Source organism: Chlamydotis macqueenii, chromosome 1 (assembly GCF_036417535.1).
Source record: "Chlamydotis macqueenii isolate bChlMac1 chromosome 1, bChlMac1.mat, whole genome shotgun sequence".
NCBI classification, from domain to species: domain Eukaryota; kingdom Metazoa; phylum Chordata; class Aves; order Otidiformes; family Otididae; genus Chlamydotis; species Chlamydotis macqueenii.
In genome coordinates this window covers 182,229,826-182,248,547 of record NC_141556.1, presented here as the reverse complement: position 1 = coordinate 182,248,547, position 18,722 = coordinate 182,229,826, and the positions used below count along the sequence as shown (strand labels likewise).

Genomic DNA, 18,722 nt, shown 5'->3' with positions numbered 1-18,722 from the left:
CGTAACCTCCACTGGTAGAAAGGAGTTACAAACTTGAGTGAAATGGTGCAGTTACCATCCACGTGTTTGTCTGACCTCACTCAGGATGCTTTTCAGTCCAAAATTTCCAGGTGATGTCTTTATTCTTCCCTTTCCTCTCGTTCACTCCTCTCTTCCTCTCACATCCAAGATGGTGTTGAGGAAGGAGGTTCAGCTTTGCATTTCTGTTAAGCCACGACTTTCACACTTCTAGGCTAGAGCTAATGCTGCAGACCATCTTAGAAAATCATTGGGAATTTTCAGTCGCAAGTCATTTGTCCCCATGCTGAATGAGTCGAGCTGTTTCAACAGTAACTTGGGATCCAGAACTGCATTTGAATCTTAAAGCAGCTAAGCTGGTTCTTAATTCTATGTGTATGAATAATCTTACTAATTTCACAAAAAAAAAAAAAACGCAGTGCAGGATGATTACAGTCATCTTTCGTAAGCCTAAATGGGACTGGATCCAGTAGCTTGCTGGAGGCATCTTTCGGTGCAGCTGGGGTGCTCTCAGTACCAAGACTTGAGCCTTCCAGGTTTATAGCTGAACTTCTTCAGCGGATTTTTGGGTTTGTGCCTGGCACTTTGATGCCTCCTACACCTGCTCCAGAGTGGTGCCGCTGTGTTATTTCAGTATTCTGCATTACAGTGCTTGAATGCTAAGGCAGTATGCACTTAACCGGCTCATACTGTCAGGAGTCGAAGGAGAAATTGTAGGTTTGTTACTTCCAAGTTGGAGCCTGGTTGTGGTATTGCAGCTTCACCATTGGGATGAAAAATGTTGGTTCTGGAGGTATTTCTTACGAGCTTTGTTGAACTGGCTAAATAGGACTAGGATTAAGTGCAGGGTATGTATGGTGAAGAGTGGTGGGGATAAAAGTCGTGGTGTCTAACTGGAAGGAGTCACACAATGGTATCTTCTGGGATCCCAGAGTAGCAGCGTACTAAGAGTTAAGTTGGCTGAATGTGCTTGCTGACAAACTGATTGAGGAGGTTGTTTCTAGATGTTGAAATCAATAGAGGAGGGGAATTTCCAGAGGGACTGAAATAATTTACTTGTATGTTCAGTTTAAAGGATTAAGCAAAATTAAGATGTTTATTTGTATTGTTGTGCCTTAATATTGCTTTTTGTAGTATGTTTCTACAACAATGAGTAAAAGTGAAAGCAAAACCTAATTTATTCTGAAAAATTGATGTAAATTTTATGGTAATATACACTTGGTTCCCTTTCTCCCTACTGTTTGTATGTAGTCAAGCTTATTGTACATGTGAATACAATTTACACATTTTATGCTGTTTGCAAATAACTTATTTCCACTCACAGATGTATGTAAAATCAGGCAGGGAGATAAGTGGCATTTTATAGCAGAAACAATAGTGATGTTTGTGTTAGCCTGTGGACAGCAGGATCCTGTGGTACTTGGAATAATGAAAGCACTTTATAGAACTAGATGTGGAGGAAAATATAGCTGGTTTAGAATTGTGCTGGCTTCTGTGAAAAGCTGCTCTTGTCTTCCATATGCCAGAGAAAGCAGTATGGGTTAAAGGAAAGTACTTTTGCATTATTTTGCCATGCTGTTATTGCCCGATAGATAATTTGCTATTACTGTGTACTGCTAAAGAAGTAATGAAAGGTTTCCTGTAAATATTAATAGTTTGAGTGCCTAACCTTTATAAGGTTAGATGTAAAAGCTCACTAAAGCCTGTTCACTCACTCGTCTTTGACTTTAGTCATAATATTGTGGTTAGTTGTTTCTTTTCTTGCAACAAAGTATCATTTGAATTTATTTATAGATCCCTTGGTGGTTTTGGGGAAGGGGTAGTCTGCTATATAGTCTTACGTCACTGCATCACCGTGGTGTAAAATTCGTAAACCAGCTTTTGAATGTCTGTTCCTGCAACCGTATCAGATGGTTAGCAACTTTGTATTACCATAAAGTGTGGCTGTTCTAAGTAGTGTGTGGATCCCTTTGGGATCAAATGCGTTGAACTGCTGCAGTCTCTTAGATTGTATTAAATTATGATGATTAGTTCTGCATTGAGCATTTTGTTGAGATTTTTAAAGATAAAAAGTAAAAAGATTTCTTTTTATGGGTTTTAGTAAGTTTGCTGCCACAGCTTTTGGATCTTCTGCATTTAGTGTGGATCTTGGTATTGTAGTATCTCTGCTGTAAAATATTAGCATTTGCAGAATAATGAATGACCTCGCACTAATAGAAGAATATGCCAGTTCCTAATGCATGCAGGTAACTTTAAAAATCTGTCTTAAAGTGAGCTGTACTTTTGGTTTTCCTTATACTTCATCAGCTTACTAGGTAGCCTGCATCTCCAGCACTTCATTTACTCTGATTTTGCACTGACACTGTTGTTACTGACCTTAGAAAGTTACTGGACCTTACAGACTTGTACTCTGTTCATACGCGTGGCTTCAGTTAGTGTAATGGAGATGATTATAAGCCCTTGCTGTATTCCAGCTCTAGTTCTGCGTGGACAATTAGCTTAACCCTTGTTTTAAAATAAGTCTCCGTTTGGAAGCTGAGAGGTTCTCATATTTCCTGGTGATCCTTTGAATTGGAGTTACTCTTCAATGATTAGAGGGAGTGACTTAAAATATTGTTTCATTTTATTGGAGAGTTACAATTTATTTCTAGGCAGTAACCAAAATAGAAGTTGTACTTAAATAAGTTTCCATACCTGTCCTCTCTTCTGAAAGAGCTGGTATGTCCCTATTGACATAGATTGACCTGCTTCAATCACTGTGTGGAAAATGTTAAACTATATATTATATGGCTATATACGTTATTTTCCGGCTGGGATACAGGATGCTAGGAATCTGGGATGGGACAAGTTGATCTTAGTCCCACTGTGCTGTTGTGTGTGTGTAACTTCTTAATGGCGTTCTTATCTTCTAAAAGGTGAGGCCCTAATTACATCCTGGGAAGTTACCCAGGATTATATGGATGCATGTCATGCTTTCGGTGTCATAGCCTCGCTGAAGTACAGAAAAAGCCTTGTTAACTATTCAAGTCATCCTGCAAAATGGCAAGGGCTGAGGCTGAACAGTTATGGTTCCCAAAGCACATCACATGAATGAACAACATTCTCTGTTCATGCATGTGGCTCTCATTAATGCAAATATTCTCTAGTTAGAGTTGTGGCTACTTTTATGAACCTTTAACAGCTAATTAAAGCACACTTTGGAAGTTGGGGAGGTTCTTCTGTTTGCATAATTTTGGGTTTCCTGATTTCTTAGAAGGATCTAGTGACTTAAATGCTTGAATACTCTGCCATCACTGCTTAGGAATTTGGGAATACTACAATCTATATGGGAAAAACAGCTGCTACATTTCCTAGAGTGAGGGAGTATGAGCCTGTGACATGATCCTCCCTAATTAAATTGCTTGGCACTGGGGAGAGGAAGATGCCCTTCATTTTTTTTGAGTTTCAGCCTACTGCAAAAACAAGGCAAAGTTAAACCTCCTGTACAAAGGCAGATGTTAATCCTCACCAATGGCCCAGAGGCTTTCCCGGGGGTCTCAGTCTGGATGGGTACGTGTTAGACCTGTACCCCTTTTTTTTTTCTGTCACAAAAGCCCTTAATGGAAGGCAGTTTAAAGAATTTTGATCAAAACACTAGGCACCACACATTTAGCTTCCTTAAAAACATGGATTTAAATTCCTGGGCACCAGCATACTCCCGTAGTTTCCTAATTTTAGATACCTGTTTCTGTTATTCATTTGAAATTAGAATTTTTTTTTTTATTAATGTATTGGTCACCTTAGCTGTATAAAAAGATTGTTTTGTGCTCACCTTTTTCCCCAGAAGTGACACAGCACATTTCTTCATAACCTCATGTTAACCATATTTACCTTTGGCACTGATGAATAAATGAAGATGCGGGAGCACGCATCCCTCCAGTGAAGCTGTTTACATTCCGTAGCTTGGGATTTTTTTTCTTTTCTTTGCTATTGTACTGTGCAGTTTTTTTGCCTGTTCTAATTTGCCGTGACGTGGTCAGTGCTGTTTCCTTCCGGCTGCTTGCGAGCCTGTGATAGAGATAAGGATACGTTTACAGTGCATTTTTAACAAGAAGCTGAAGATCTGCTTCGTGTAGGAACTCGAGGACTCTCTGGATTATACAAAGAATTTATTTTCGGGTTTCATCTGTTTGACACTGTGGGAACCAAGATCCTAGAGCATTTTACTTGCAAAATAACAACTTTGCTAAATTTGAACTGTGTGTGAAGAAGAAAGGTGGTGTACTTGAGACATCCTGCAGCTGAGTAGGTCAGTCTGGGTTTTGTATTTTGTTTTGAATATACCTTAAAGATGAGAGTTACTAATGAATGTGAAAACTGCGTAGATGAATCAGATGAAAAGATGGATTTTCTTTTTGTTAAGTTTCGTAACTTTTTTTTAGTCTCATGCTTTTAATATGAAACACTTTGAAACTGATGTCTGACTTCCTGAAACAGTTTTATTTTTAAGGGAATGAAAATTTGCATGTATTAATCAGTAAAAGTAATACCTGTGAGGATACAAAGGTGTCTGACCTCCTTGGAATTAGAACAGTTACAGTTCAGAGCAGGCTTTGTTGCAACTGCTACTATTTCGCACAGCTAAAGCAATCATTTCTTGATTGTAATGCCTTTGTTTTTTCCTTCCACAGTGACAAAGGCTATCGAGGTGGGAAGAACAACTCAGGAAAGGATTTCCCTTGGTTTGTTTCCCTTTGAGAAGAGAAGAACCTGGGAACGCTGGTGATCTAAGAAATACAAACGCTGATACTTGATTCATTTTGTGATCCTGCCTTTCTGCCCAGCTGGACCTCAGTGACGCTCTCCTTTTTCACATTCGAGAACATCTTTCTTCATATGTGGAGCTGAGACCTGGGAATGCGTTATTATGGCAGCAGTTGTACAGCAGAATGAGCTTGTGTTTGAATTTGCCAGCAACGTCATGGAGGATGAGCAGCAGGTATGGGCCGGTGTAAGGAACCGTATTAGTACGAGTTGGTGTTAGGAATGTTAGGAAAAAAGGAGGAAAAAATGTAGTGTAAAACACAAAAAAGCAAACATTGAGGTCATTATTGTTGCAGCAGATCTTTGTGCTGTTTCAAAAGCTTCCTGTTGCTTCCTGGAACTTGCATGCACAGGAACAGAAATTGGTTGAAATGTTACGACTTCTGCAGTATTGCAGACATCCTCCTCTGAAAATGTTTTTCCTGTGTCGCTGATTTGTGCCACCAGAATCCATCCCTTTGTGCTGCAGCATTCCCCAAATTCTTCTATTTGACAGTAGTTTTAACTTTCCTAGTGTGCTAGGATAAAATTCTGAATAGAAGTAAGTCACATTACGGATGGCTAGAAGGAGCAGTAAGTACCTGCTCACTGCTTTTTACAGATTGGTTTCTAAATTGTGTTACTGTACGCCAGCTATTCAGAAATAAGCTTCAAAGTAATTTAAATTGTTTTCTTTCACACTGCAGGGAAAATATGTGTTTCTGTCTGAGAAGATTCTCAGGTATTGATTGTCTAAACCACATCCTGTGAGTCTGAGGCTTCAGTGAAGGATTCCTATTGTGAAAATCAGGCAGCTCCTCTGTAGGTGGGGGTTAATAGTAGGGGTTTACATTTATTAACAAAAAGTTAGGTGTCTGAGTACTGTGGAGAAACCATTCTTAAGAGTGAGAAGTGCCATGACAAACCATTCCTCTTTTTGCGAATGTGAAAAGCATTTATCCTCTTCTCTTCTAAAAATACTTCTGACTTCATAATCTTGTCTCTGGGTTTTCTGTATGGCCTAATATCTGGCTGTGTCACTCGCCCATTTCTGCTGTCACAGTCACGATCATTTCAATGAACTAAGTGTTGTCTGTCTGAAGTGCTAACTCAGTTTTGGGTGGAACTGGTAATGTAACTTCCTTCCCTGTATTTTTCCAGAGCTTGTGGTAGCCTGGGGATTTAGATATGGGAATTGCACAAACAGTGGAAAACAAACCTTATTTATTACCTCTGTTGTTCATTGCTAGTTTTACTTTGCAAGGCAATGGGAGAGGGGAGAGTTGCGATGGGGAGGCCTACTTCAGTGTGGTTTCTGGAAAAGGTAATGTAAGCAAATGTGGTTTTGTTCAGTTTAGCTATGAGTTCTGCCTCTTGCAATTTCTTCAGATACTCACCTGAAAAACTTCAAAAATATGAAAGAGTACTTAACAGCGCGGTAAAACTTCCCTAAACAGAGCTTTCATTAGGCCCAGAGCAAACTCAGCCTTGGCATTTATCTCATAATCCCAATAAATTCTACTCCAGATTAAGCCTAAAGAACGAAGGCGTCCTGTAGCATACCCTAAAGGTGATTAAATCATAGGTGCAAAAGGCCGAAGACAGAGAGTGCACAGCAAAAGATCTGTCTCTGCAAACAGTCTCTGGGGTGCAAGCTTCTCTTAAGGTAGCTCTGGGCTACCTCAGTTCAGGTATCAAAAATATACAGGTAGCCAGCTGGCTGGCCGCACAAAGGTAGATCTTAAATACTCAGTTGTAGAAAAGGAGTCCTGCGTAGGGAAGGATCTCGAAAGCTGGAGCAAGATTTAGCTTAGACAAGGATTTTTACTATAACATTAACCCAGAAAAATTGATTATGTGTGTACCTGGTTGATCTGCTGCTTATAACATAGGAGCTATTGCTGCTGCTACTCCTGAAGTTTTTCAGTTCCGAACAGATAAATTGTATTTAGGGATAGATAACATTATTTGTGTGCTCTGCAAAAATGTTAGCTCTAGAAGGGCTCTGTGTTGGTCAAAAGCATTTTTTGAGCTTCGTCAGTATTCAAAAGGTTATGTCTTTATACACGGGTGTCAGTTGACTGGTCTTTAGATAATTATTTTTGTGATGCCCCCAAATCTGCCATTTGAAGAACTTTGGTACTTCTCTTGTCAAAGTTTTGCCTTGGGTCCCTGTTTTGCGAAGAGCTGTCAGGACGTGAACAGCTGTGGGGAGAGGTTCAGGGTCTAGATGGCAGCTATGCTCAGTGTTTCAGGGAAGTCATAATTCATGGCTATTTATTCATTTATTTATTTAATTCATTTTTTTAAGTCTTGGTTAAACAAGCATAAATTATGAACAGTCTATTTGCAAATTTAAGTATTTGGCCAGTGACAGATGCCAGTGGGAGGGCCTCGGTCACGTGGTCCCATGTGAACGGGAAAGGCTCTCTCTTATCAGCTCTATCCATTTCAGTTTAGAAAATAATGATTTTTTTTTTTTTTTTGTCTTGGACAGTTCATTGATCACATTGTGCATGTATGGTGAGGAAGAAACGGGATGAAAATATCCTTGTAATCTTGAGAATGGAACAAGTGGCTTGCACTAATGCTACTGATAACCTGACTGGCTGCTGCGATGTGTCAGACATCCTAGTTAAATTGGCTGTTTGCTTCCCCCCCCCCCCCTTCTCTTTTTTTTTTTTTGTTTTATTTTGTTTTTTGGTTTTTTTTTTTTTTGAGAGAAAGGCTGCACACATAAAACTGGGCAGGAGCTCCTCCAGGCTTTGGCTGAGTCAGTGCCGCTACCTAAAACTGCTTTTTTTTCATCTCTGCAACTTCTCTTCTCAATGTCTTTTCATTTAGCCCTTCATTAACTTACAGTTAACGTGATATTTGATCAAGACAGCCGTGATTTTAAAAGCCGGATAAAAGCAGCCACAGAGACTGGATCCGTACAAGGAAGTTTTGAATGGTGCGGGAACATGCTGAATCATCACAGCCATTAAATTGCTAGCAGAGTTCCCGTCATGACTGCTCTGTGCCAACAGGTCCTCAAGTGGCTCTGACGCATGCAGTAATCTGGGCCTGAAGACAACTCCTGTGTCTCTGAGGGATGTTTCTCTCTTTCCATCTGAGAAAGAGGGATCCAAATCTTTAGGCTGGGATATGAATTCTGCACCATCTTCTCATGCCTTGGTTTGCTCTTCCACATTCCCTGGTGTTGCCATGGGCCTTCTGAAACATTGAGTCACCTGGTCAAGGCCAAGGTCTACATTTTTTGTTCATTTCCAGTTCCAGCAGAAAGTCCCTCTTATCCACTTTCAGTTTTATGAAGACTTTCAGGAAATGATTGTGAGATCCATAATGAGGTTGTCTCCCCAGGAAGGTGAGCAGCATTTATCTGCTTCCAGTATCCCTCTGTAAAACTTCGTAATTTCTCAGATGCTGGCTGTGGGAACACCTTCAAAGCCAAGAGGCTGCCTCTGCTGCTGGCACAGGAACTTCAGCGAGAGAAAACCGAAGCCTATTTTCTAGGCACCAAAGTCACTATTCCCAGTTTTGTTTAGTTTTTTGTTGTTTTTTTTTTTTTTTTTTAAATAAATGGCCAAGTGTATTTCAAGTCTGAATTCCATTGCTCTGTTAAAAAGCCAGGTTTTTTCACACAGGTTTCTTTCCCTTTTTTTTTTTTAATTTTTTTATTTTTCCCATGTAACTTTTCCCTGCTCCTGTCTGTCGGATGCCTTTCTTCCCACCCATCACTCATTTGCACAAAATTTATTCCTCACCAGTTACAAGCTAGTCACCGTGTTCATGGGACAAGTTTTCTCCTTTAGAGGACTAGTAGTATGAGAAGACAGTACCTCCAGAGCATAAGTAGTCCCCTTCCTTGTTTTCCGTTTACACAGCCAGGAAGGTGTTTTGATCTTCTGTCAGCTGATGACAGCTGTTGAGAAAATTCTCAGAGGAAAAAAGAAACACCTTGTCAGCATGTCAAACACCCAAGAAGAATTTGAGAGCAGGAAGGAAGATTGTTGCCTTTGGCCCCCGGAGGAGAGCAGGGTTCTGTTTTCAGGGGGGCGTGGAGCATGACTGATGCTTTCAGAGACCTGCTCGTGGCTTCTCCCATGGACTTCAGCATCTGTCTGAAGCTTTGCAGTCCTCTGAATTGTTAAAGGTCGGTCTACAGGAGTAGTTTGTAGATAAACTACAGTGAGGAATTTGGTGTCTAAGACTTGGGGAGATTTCAGCAGTAGCTCAGCTGCTTTATGTGTCCAGCAGACATGGAAAATGCGTTGAAGCCAAGACAAAGCTTTGGCAGAGCTAGGATGTAATAACTGCAACTGTATTCTGCTTGTTCATCTTCATCATGCAAAAGTAGACAAAAGGAAAAAAAATACACAAAATTATTTTTCTATGGATTTATGTATTTATTTCTTAAAAACTGTTTCTGACACTTTAATTTGGGATTTTTTTAAATTTTGGGATACTTTGCACTCTTCCTTTTTTGTTACTACATGTAGAACCACCTTTGTGTTAGAAATAAATTATTTTGTGATCTTGTTGTTAGGTAATTTAATTTCTCTTAATAGAATCACTGCCTTCTGGTCTTTAATTTAGTGTTTTCCCTCTGTGTAATTCTCATTACGCAGTAGCATTAAAGGGAGCCATAGTAAACGTGGGCTTTTCTGCAGCTCTAAATGTGTACTAAGTTATTCCTATGTAGCAGAGCTACAGGAAGTTTTAGCTTGGCTCTCCATAGGAATTCAGGTGCTTTCAATGAAATAAAGAACGTTATAGAAGTACTGAGGTGAGATTTTAGCTCTCAACAGTCATATATACATCAGCATACATTAGTAGTAGCTTTTAAAACTGAATGAAATGCTTGTTAATGAAATAATAACCCATTGCAAATACTGTACAGAAAAGTGATTATGGTTCCTGCAAAAATACATTTCAAGTTAGATTTGTTTGCAGTTACGTGAATGCTTTTCTCTCTGAAACCATCTGTGTATTTGTTCCAGCCTTCCCTTTTCACAGCCTTGGCAGGGAAGAAAATCCATACTTTCTATCTCCGTAAGGTATGAGTTGGAAGCAGGTGTAACAGTGGTTTTAAAATAAAAAGCCACAAGAAGTGATACTTACTCTGACTCTTTCAGTTCAAAACTGTTATTAATTTAAAGAAAACCACATTTAAAATGTCTTAGCATGAGTGAACGCTTTTCTGTTCATCTCTTGTCTTTTGGAAGCATAGTGTGTCAGCAAGCTCCTCGAATGGTCCAGCGCCAAGTTGGATGAGGTATTCCCCTGTCTGTGGACAGACACAGTGGCCATGTCGAAGTATCTGAATGATGATTGTTTCTAGACATGATCAAAATACGGTTTAACCTTGCAGAGCAGAGCACATCTGATCATATGGATCAAACCAGCCGAAATGCATGACAGCAGCACTATTCAGTAGCATGGGGAAACATTTTGGTCAGCAGTGAAGCATGTTTCAGTAACGAAAGGATGCTTGGGCTTTTGTAATTAGGTTTCACGGCAGTGACAAGTAGACTGTAATATAAATAGAGCTTCAAGAAACTGAGTTGAAAACATGACAATGGGTTGGTTTTATCTGTGTTTTGTTTATTATTCTGAAACAGTTTTTTATGGCTTATCCCCACTAAAAAATAACAGCAGTGCTGGAGGTGGTTTTGCCTCTCAGTGGCCAAGTCAGTGACATGAATGTCAGTCATGAGAGAAGGATGGTGCTGAGCCAGAGTAATTTTTTTATCCAGAAGGAGCTAATGTGTGAGGCTTATCCTAAGCAAGGCAACTCAACATGTTGCTGTAGATGCTGCAGCTGTTGAGCTGATGCGACAGCACAAGTGAGGAGGAAAGAGTGCCTCACTTTGAAGATGTGGTGGGGAGGCATCTGGCTGTTTGCTGGAGACTATGTAGGAGACAGATGCCTACAGCAGAAATAGACACCCCAACGCCTCCACCCTTTTATAGTCAACAGAGAGGAATAGGCGTTTTTAGGGCACAATTCATCCTGTTGTAGCACAGGAGCCTAACACTGGGCAGGGAAATTGTGCCCTGGAAATACCCTTTTCTCTCTTTTGGCTCTGAAGGAAACCTGGGGTTACTAGCTTAAGTCCAAGAGTTTGCAGCACAGCTGTCTGAAGTTGTGTGAGATGTACTTCACCCCTGGTGTCTATGAGCTAGAGCACAATGAGAAGACTGAAATTGTCTTACTTGCATCTTCCCTACCTAAAATCCATAGTTTTTACGTGCTCGAGAAAATAGTGAGCAGGTGCTTGCAAAGCTTGCAGGTGACAGGAGCCTGAGTGGAGTGTCATATGTGATCCTTTTAAGTTTTTTTTTTTAATATAGTTACATACAGGTGCATACAATATATGTAACTTCATCCTGAAAGTTATATACAGTGGCACAGTACTAAGATTGGGGAGCTTAAACTGTTTCTGTAGCATGAATTTTATCTTGGTGATGAGGTTGCAACAGACCATTTTCCTTCTAGTTTCTGGAACATATTGTTGAGAATAAAACCTGTTTTAATGTACACAGTGCTTTATTTTTCAGCTCTCTTTATAGTGCTTTACCTTTTTTACTGAGTTGACTTTTATTTAATCAAATCTATCTGTTTACTTTTGCCTGGAAGCAAATACGATCTGGGATGTTAGAGTCAGTAAACAAACAGGATGCACGCTGTGAACACATTGCTTTCTGGGGACCTCTTGACCATCAGTGGTTCCAAGTTTCTCAGCCCAAGCAAGGTGCCACCTCGGAGAGAGGTGGCCACAAAGGTGTGGGATAGAAGCTGTCCCATTGCTTGACTTGATATGCGCCTGTCATCTGGCAAAGTGATTGCATGAGATGGCTTTAACTGGTCTGGCCTTTGTTCATGTTATTCCAGTTTGAAGCTTATGTTTGGTAGAGTAGGTAGGTTATTTGTGGCTTTTTGCTTTTGGTTTTGTTGGTTTTTTGTTGTTGTTGTTTAGCAGACTGTCCATGATAGAAGCCCTTAGAAATACTAGTTCTTTTTCTTAGTTCTTCCTTTTCCCCTGGCTGCTCTTTACCCCAGTTGTTGCTGAGACATGTTTTACAAAACACAGAGCAATTTAAAGTGGTAATTACTGCCTTTTAAAAATTCTAATTGCACTTTCTAGTTTCAATACTTAGGTTTCTTCCCTAGGAGAGACTTACTTGCATAGCTATTGTCTTTATTGAGCCAATAGCTCTGATGCCATTTTCTGTTGGTGGCGGTCTGCATAGTGGCAAGATTGGGAGACACGAGCAATCCCTAAGAAAGCTCATAATCATATGGTTGGGTTTTTTTTCTTGTGTGGTTAAGTAAAAAAACTGTTTAATCCATGCATATCTGTGCCCTTCTGTGGAGGGTGACACCAAATGTACGTATACTGATGTTCTCTGAAGCATGTTTTAGCAACTTTTTGGTTTGTTTTCTTGTTTTTAATCTTCCCACATTCATAACATGATGTATTTTTGTAGTGAGAGAGCCTTAGAGTAGCACTAGACTTTCTTTGAGGCTGCTTTGACTTTCTTCCTGCAAATGACATTTTAAAAGACTTGCTTTGGAAAATACTGCGTCTGTAGTAAATTGTATTTTCTGAAAACCTCTTCCTGTTGCCTTTTCAGAGCGTGTCTGTCTTATTATTATTACTGGTCAGCTTGATTTCTGTTTTCCCAGCTGCCTCTTTTCTTCTGTACCTCTTGCAAAATAACTATTGAGACAGAAGGATGATGTCTGAAAGCAAACTTAGGAAGGAAAGCAGAGGGGAAGTAATGTCAAGTGACTAAAGCCATAAGAACTAGAGAGGGAAAGTATTACAGCCCCTATGTCAAGCACTCGCTGTTACACTCCTTGCTCTTCTAGCAAGTGTCCCCTAAAATAGTGATCTGAAACTACTGTCTCATGGGAAACTTGGTGCCTGTGAATGCTTTGTCCAGTCCTGAGAGCCACAGGACTCCTCCACTCCTGTTTTGATGGGAAGAACAAAAGATTAAGGTGCTTGCAGCAAGTTGCTTGCCCAGTATTATTGCTGGCCAAGTTTAGCATTTATTGTGCTGTGCCAGTCCTCTGTATTGTCAGCTTTTGTGCTGCAAAATACTGTAGTGGGAGTCTGCTGTTAACCTACTGGAGTAAAGTTGATATATTAGATACTACAGTGGTAGTTAGCCTCTGGCCCATAGTGGGACACTGCTGCTACTTGGTTTTATGTGCTAAAAATAATCTCATTCTTTGGTACTCCCTCCTGATGGTCTAAGATTCGAGTGATGTGGTATAGGTCTCTTGAAGTATTAATCAGTAAGTGATTAGATTGGATGCAGCCTAACTACCATTATTTCAATTTTCTTTTTTCCATCCTCCAGCTTGGTGATCCATCTATTTTCCCTGCTGTCATCGTGGAGCATGTTCCTAGCGCAGACATCCTACACAGCTACTCTGGCTTAACCTGTGTGGATGAACCTAGTGACATGATCACTGAGAGCTCTCTGGACGTTGCAGAAGAGCAAATCATAGAAGATGATGATATCACCCTCACAGGTTGGCAATAAAAACATTTCTGTGACAATAAATGTTTTTGCACTAAGATGACATGGCTAATGGTGGAAAAAGCTTAATGACAAAAACTAACAGAAAACAATTATAGTAGTATTGAATGCCGTTAATTCTGTACAAGACAGAGAAAATTGAGTTAATCCCATTAGCAGGTGGCTTGCAATCCCAGCTGCACAGCTGATAATAGCGAAGAGTTTTATCCGTCAACAGAGATTAAGACAGAGTCCTGCTCAGAGTACCAACAAGATTTTTCTTTCTCTTCATAGCATTTATTTGCTCTTATTTAATGGTCGGTACGTACCTAAGTAAATGTGCATACCAAAAAGCAGGAATATGCAGCTTGAGTAGAAGTACTACTTTTAGCTTCCTAACAGTATACAATTAGCCACAAAATGTGCATGTTAGCCTGACTTACTGGTGTAGGTAATGCTCAGCATAGTTGTCCTTGTTTCGGCAGGGATGGAGTTAATTTTCCTCTCAGTAGCCGGCTAAACCACCACAATAGTATTCCTTTTTGACCTCTAATAATGAGTAATACCTAAAGTACAGATGTTCTGTGTAAATTCTGTTAGAAAAGGTAGCCCCAAAGGGAAAACAATTCTCAAGAGGAAAGCGCAAAGATATGTCTCATTTTTTTAAGAAACAACCCCTCACTGAATGCATGCATTTGAAGCATTTTTGCAGAATAAGTCTGAAAGGTGAGGTAGATACTTCACAGAGTGAGGATCTGTTTCTGTGTCTTCTTTCAGGCATTAGGCTCCACGCCTGGACTATCTCTAGGCCTGAGGACAGCTTGCTGGTTTCAGTCATGCTTTTGACATTATTTCCAAAGGCATACCCTGATACAATCTTTTACTACCAAAAGCAAAACAAAAACCCAACAAAACTTGCCATGAGGAACAGTTCTCAGAGGAAATTGATAGGAGCTGTTCTCAGTAAATGGTTTTATCTGATGAATATGGCTCCTTTTTTTTTTTTTTCTTTTCTTCTTAGTAGTGAATTATCTGTGAACAGACTGTGACGGTACAAGTTAGTTAGATGATTATTCAAGAAGATTTTACATACTTAAATACTATTTCAAGTTGAGACCTCTTGCCAACTATTCACTTGCTATTCATATTAATTCTTCACACTGCAACTGGCATTTCCTCAGTGTGTTACTTAAGCACCACTTAATGTGGCTGTGGAATTTTTCATGGCGTATCGCTTTTGTGAATCCATATTCACTGCAATATATTGTGTGTGAATTTTTACTTGCATGAGTAATTGTGAAAGTCCATGTTTGCAAATGCTCTTGTTAGCACTTTTTTGTTGCTGGTCACATGAGAAGGGTTTGCAAATTGCTGCCAGAGACTGAAAAATATGTAATCCTTGTAACCGATGGTGTCCAAGGGTTTCTGGGATACTTTGGAGGCAGACAAGTACAGTATTGTTCCCATCATCCATTGTAGTTCAAGCAATCTGGTTTTCTTTAAAGGCAAAGTCCTTAGAAAACTGGAGCTGCCACTTTGCAGAGATTATTGTTGTGAAGGAGACATTAACTAATTATGTGTTTCACACTCTCCATCCTGCTAGCTACTGTGCATGCTGTGGGTTCCCTTAGAAAGGAAAGTGCCTGGTTCCGCAGTGCTGGATGAGCCCAGGCCGGGCAGGGACCAGGGTGGCTGCTGAAAGCTCCTGCTCAGGACGCAAGGTGGGCAGCACCGGAAGCTCAGGCCCTGGTTCTAGCAGGGAGCCATCCCACCTGACTCAAGTGGGGCAGAATTTGGGGACCCAGGGGTGCAAAGGCATCCCACAGGAGGTGAGGAGAGGACACTGGGGAAGGAGGGCCCCCATAACCTCGCTGCCTGCTACAGGCAAGCATCAACTGTGGCCACAGCTGCCCACTTGAGCTGCAAGGCTGCCGTGGAAAAGACCCAGTTCAAGCATGGCTTAGTCATAGGCTGCCTCTGAAATGGAACTAATCGTAACTGAAATTTCCCATCTACTGTATTTTTTCATCTGCTTTTTTTTCCCCCTCCCTTCTTTGAAGCTCCCTTCTTGATTTTTTTTTTTGTTTTTTTCATGGGGTGTGTTTGGTCTCAACAGTGAAACGCATTGTTTTATTCTTTGAAGTTTGTACCAGTCTTTTCAGTCACTTCCATGTTACACCTTTGAGAAAAGCTAAGACGTTATAAAGACTGTACTAATTCCACGTTAAAATATTAATAAAACTGAAGTTCACAGCAAAATGAAACTGAAACCGCCATCATTTGCGATTAAACGTTGCAGAGAAATGGCTACTTAATATGCAGGATTTTTTTTTTAAGTTGGCAGTTTTTCAGTACTGTTTTGTGACTCTTTCATATCTTAAGCTTCTCTTTTCTCCTACACTAACAGCAATTAGCAGTAAGTCTCCTGAAACTGAAGCAATTTAGTTTTTAGGGATCTAAGTGATCAAAATGATAGATGCTGGTATGTTGTTCCATCTATAGGATGTAGCTTCTGCCCTTCAAAACCACAGCTATCACACATGGGTTACGACTTACCTGCAGTATAAATTATAACCTGCAGGAAACTAGAAAAACAGCATCTGTTTCACATTAAACCCTGCTGAAAGATTGCTAACAACCAGCTTTTTAATTGCATTAATGTTCACACTTTAATTTTTTTATAACGAACAGGCAGACTTGTTATACTGCTCTCCTCTTTAAAAGCACTATTCCCTGGAAAAACTGTGATGGCAATTCATATGGTCAGTTTGTTGTCAGTATTATGGGACTTTACATGATTAACTGTCATGTAGTAAAGGGTGATTAAGAAAATAAATTGGAGCATTTGGCTTTGAACGAAGTTTTATCTCTAAAGGGAATATTTAATTTTTTTTTCTCTGAAAAATACAGAGGATAATGTTTTGTGCAGAATAAATTCTAGGCCAGTGTGTCAGATTGTACAATTTGCTACACTTTACCTTCTTAATGTAACCAATTACAATTATAAGATGCATAGGAAGGAGGAACTAATTGTATTATGTCATTTCCTGGAAACATTTTTTAATTCTTTTGTTTTGTTTTGTTTTTTTGACTTTGCCGTGTCTGGCCAGTTTAATTTAGAAAAATAACAGTTAATGAAACTCTGCCATTTTGCGGTTCACCTGTTCTGGTGTTGTTTTGAGAGGATTGGGGAAGTGGCTGCACTTGAGATAGTTTGGAGGGGTGAGGGACAGAAAATTTGCACTTAGATGCCCCCTGCCCTAGTCTGACTCAGGAGTGGAAAACATGGAAGCGTGCATCTTCACAGATTGATAATGGTGCTTAATAATCTGTTCAGAAGTTGTTTTAGAGCTTTGCAAAGCTTAGTAGCATTTGGCTTGTGCATTTGGTGAAGCTCTAGCATTTGTGGCATAAGCCAAGCTGATCAGGTAGGAGAATGAAGGCAAAGAGATGTTAAGTTGTGCAGTCCCGCACAAACCCAGCGTCTTCGGTGATCATTTATAATGCTACAAAAAAACCCAAAGGAGTAGTTAGGTGGAAGCAGAACCTCATAGTGTTAATCTGTGAGGATTTTTAGTTGACGAGATGCCAATTGTAAAAAAACGGGTACGGTTTCAGTTACTTCGTGAAGAAATTATTCACTGTCACATGTAGCGCCTGGTTAAAAACGTTGAGGGTTTTCTGTATAGCTTCCCAATGAGATAATTTTCCTTAAAAATTTTAAAGCCTTATTTAAATAAGAAAACAAAGGGTGACGTGTAGATCTCCTGAAATACCTGTGTTTTTAAAAGCTGTCTTCCAGTGTCAGTTAACAGTCAGCTCAGAGTTGATATTAAAAAGCAATCACTTAAATTTAACAGCTGGCTATTCTGCAGAAGGGGGCTCCATCTGCATTTAATGGATCTGTTTCTACTTTTAGCAACTTTGGATTTCTTCTGGTCATACTTTGAGGCTCTACGGTCCCTGTTTTCTGTCTGTAGTAAAACCAGCAGTGAATTTAAACACAGCTGTGACTAGCACAGCCCTTATCTTGGCCTGGACAGGGACTCGCGTTGTCTGCTCTCTGGAGCTGCCGGCCACCGGGGAAGCAACAGGAGCAAGATGGGACTGCCAAAAGCAGTGTAAAGCTTTCACAAAAGGCACTAGGCAGGAATAGGGAAAGCAGGACTTTGGACTGAGGTGTGGAGTTTCCAGCATGAGGCACAGCTTCTTTCTCCACCAGGTGAGAAGAGCAGAAGGCTGTGTTGGGGCAAGCCTCGTGCAAACAGCAAGCGCTGATTCATAGCGAATCTGGATTCACAGTAACTGGGCTGTAATTGACGTGCAGATACAGAGGCTTACATTTGTGGCTTGCTCAGATAAACAAGAACTTGTAGAGTACCCTGGGAAAAAATCAAGTTACTTTTGGGTGTGGTTAGGTCCCCCTTCTTTTTTTCCTTTTCATCCCTCCCTTTTTTTCCCTTTTTCCTCTCCCCTCCTTTTTCCTTTTTATTTTTTTCCTCTTTCTTCCTCTTTCTTTTTTCTTTTCTTTCTTTCTTCTCTCTTTTTTCCTTTTCCCCTTCTTTTTTCCCTTTTAAATTTTTTTTTTAAGTTTCTGCCTGTTCAAGATAACATTTGAAATTTGATGCTTCTTAGAAATTACCTCGACCACCACCATTCTTCCAACTGTGACTTTGCTAAAGTGTAACCACTAAGCTATTTCATCCCAGTTCTTCTTAAATTTGTGACTGTATCATAACTGCCAGTGGTTGGAATATATATCTGCAACATTAAGAGGAAAACTAAAATAACAGACATCACCTTACATTTTGTAGTTGATTTGTTTATCTCCAAGCATTGTCTCGTGTTCAGTGATGTGAATTAGCATCTTGCTGCTAGTAGGGCAGAGAGGTGGTGCTTGATCTTCTCTGTGCTGTACTCCACACCTTGTTTGTGTTAGCTCTTAAGTTCTTACAGTTCAGCTTGCTAACTCAGCAAAATACCAAAAACTTCGTTTTAGCCATTTTATAAAACTAAATTGCCTTGCTGCATGATGAAAAAAGTGTGAAGCCTGGCTTGTGTTAAGTGAGAGGAGTTTGTAGGTTAAACCAGGCGCAGAGATGGGAGGAAGAACCACAGCCCTTGTTTTTTCAGCAACAGGGAAATACTAATTTGGTTCAAACCACCTTATGAAGTCATCTTCTAAGAAGAGGCTTGAAGGGTGTTAGCAAGGGCATTAATGTGGTTAAGAAACTTACTTTTGCCATTCTGTGTCTGTGGATAGACAGATAGTTGGTGCTCCTTACATTTTTTGTGAGCATCAAGTTATGTTAGCATTAAGTTATACTGATGAGCGACTCAGCATGAGCCGGCAATGTGTACTTGCAGCCCAGAAAGCCAACTAT

General features: G+C 40.1%; 1 protein-coding gene across 2 annotated transcripts in view; it reads left to right on the top strand.

Annotated features, from left to right (window-relative positions):
- Positions 1-18,722, top strand: part of ELF1 (E74 like ETS transcription factor 1) — a 67,960-nt gene that overhangs the window by 22,196 nt on the left and 27,042 nt on the right. Inside the window, exons 3-5 of one of the 2 annotated variants that reach the window (XM_086771799.1) lie at positions 3,842-4,306; positions 4,689-4,996; positions 13,177-13,351. In XM_086771799.1, coding sequence (XP_086627925.1) covers positions 4,925-4,996; positions 13,177-13,351 — 247 coding nt within the window. In that variant the 5' untranslated portion in view covers positions 3,842-4,306; positions 4,689-4,924. The remainder of the gene's footprint in view (positions 1-3,841; positions 4,307-4,688; positions 4,997-13,176; positions 13,352-18,722) is intronic. The other variant, XM_086771798.1, reaches the window with a different exon arrangement.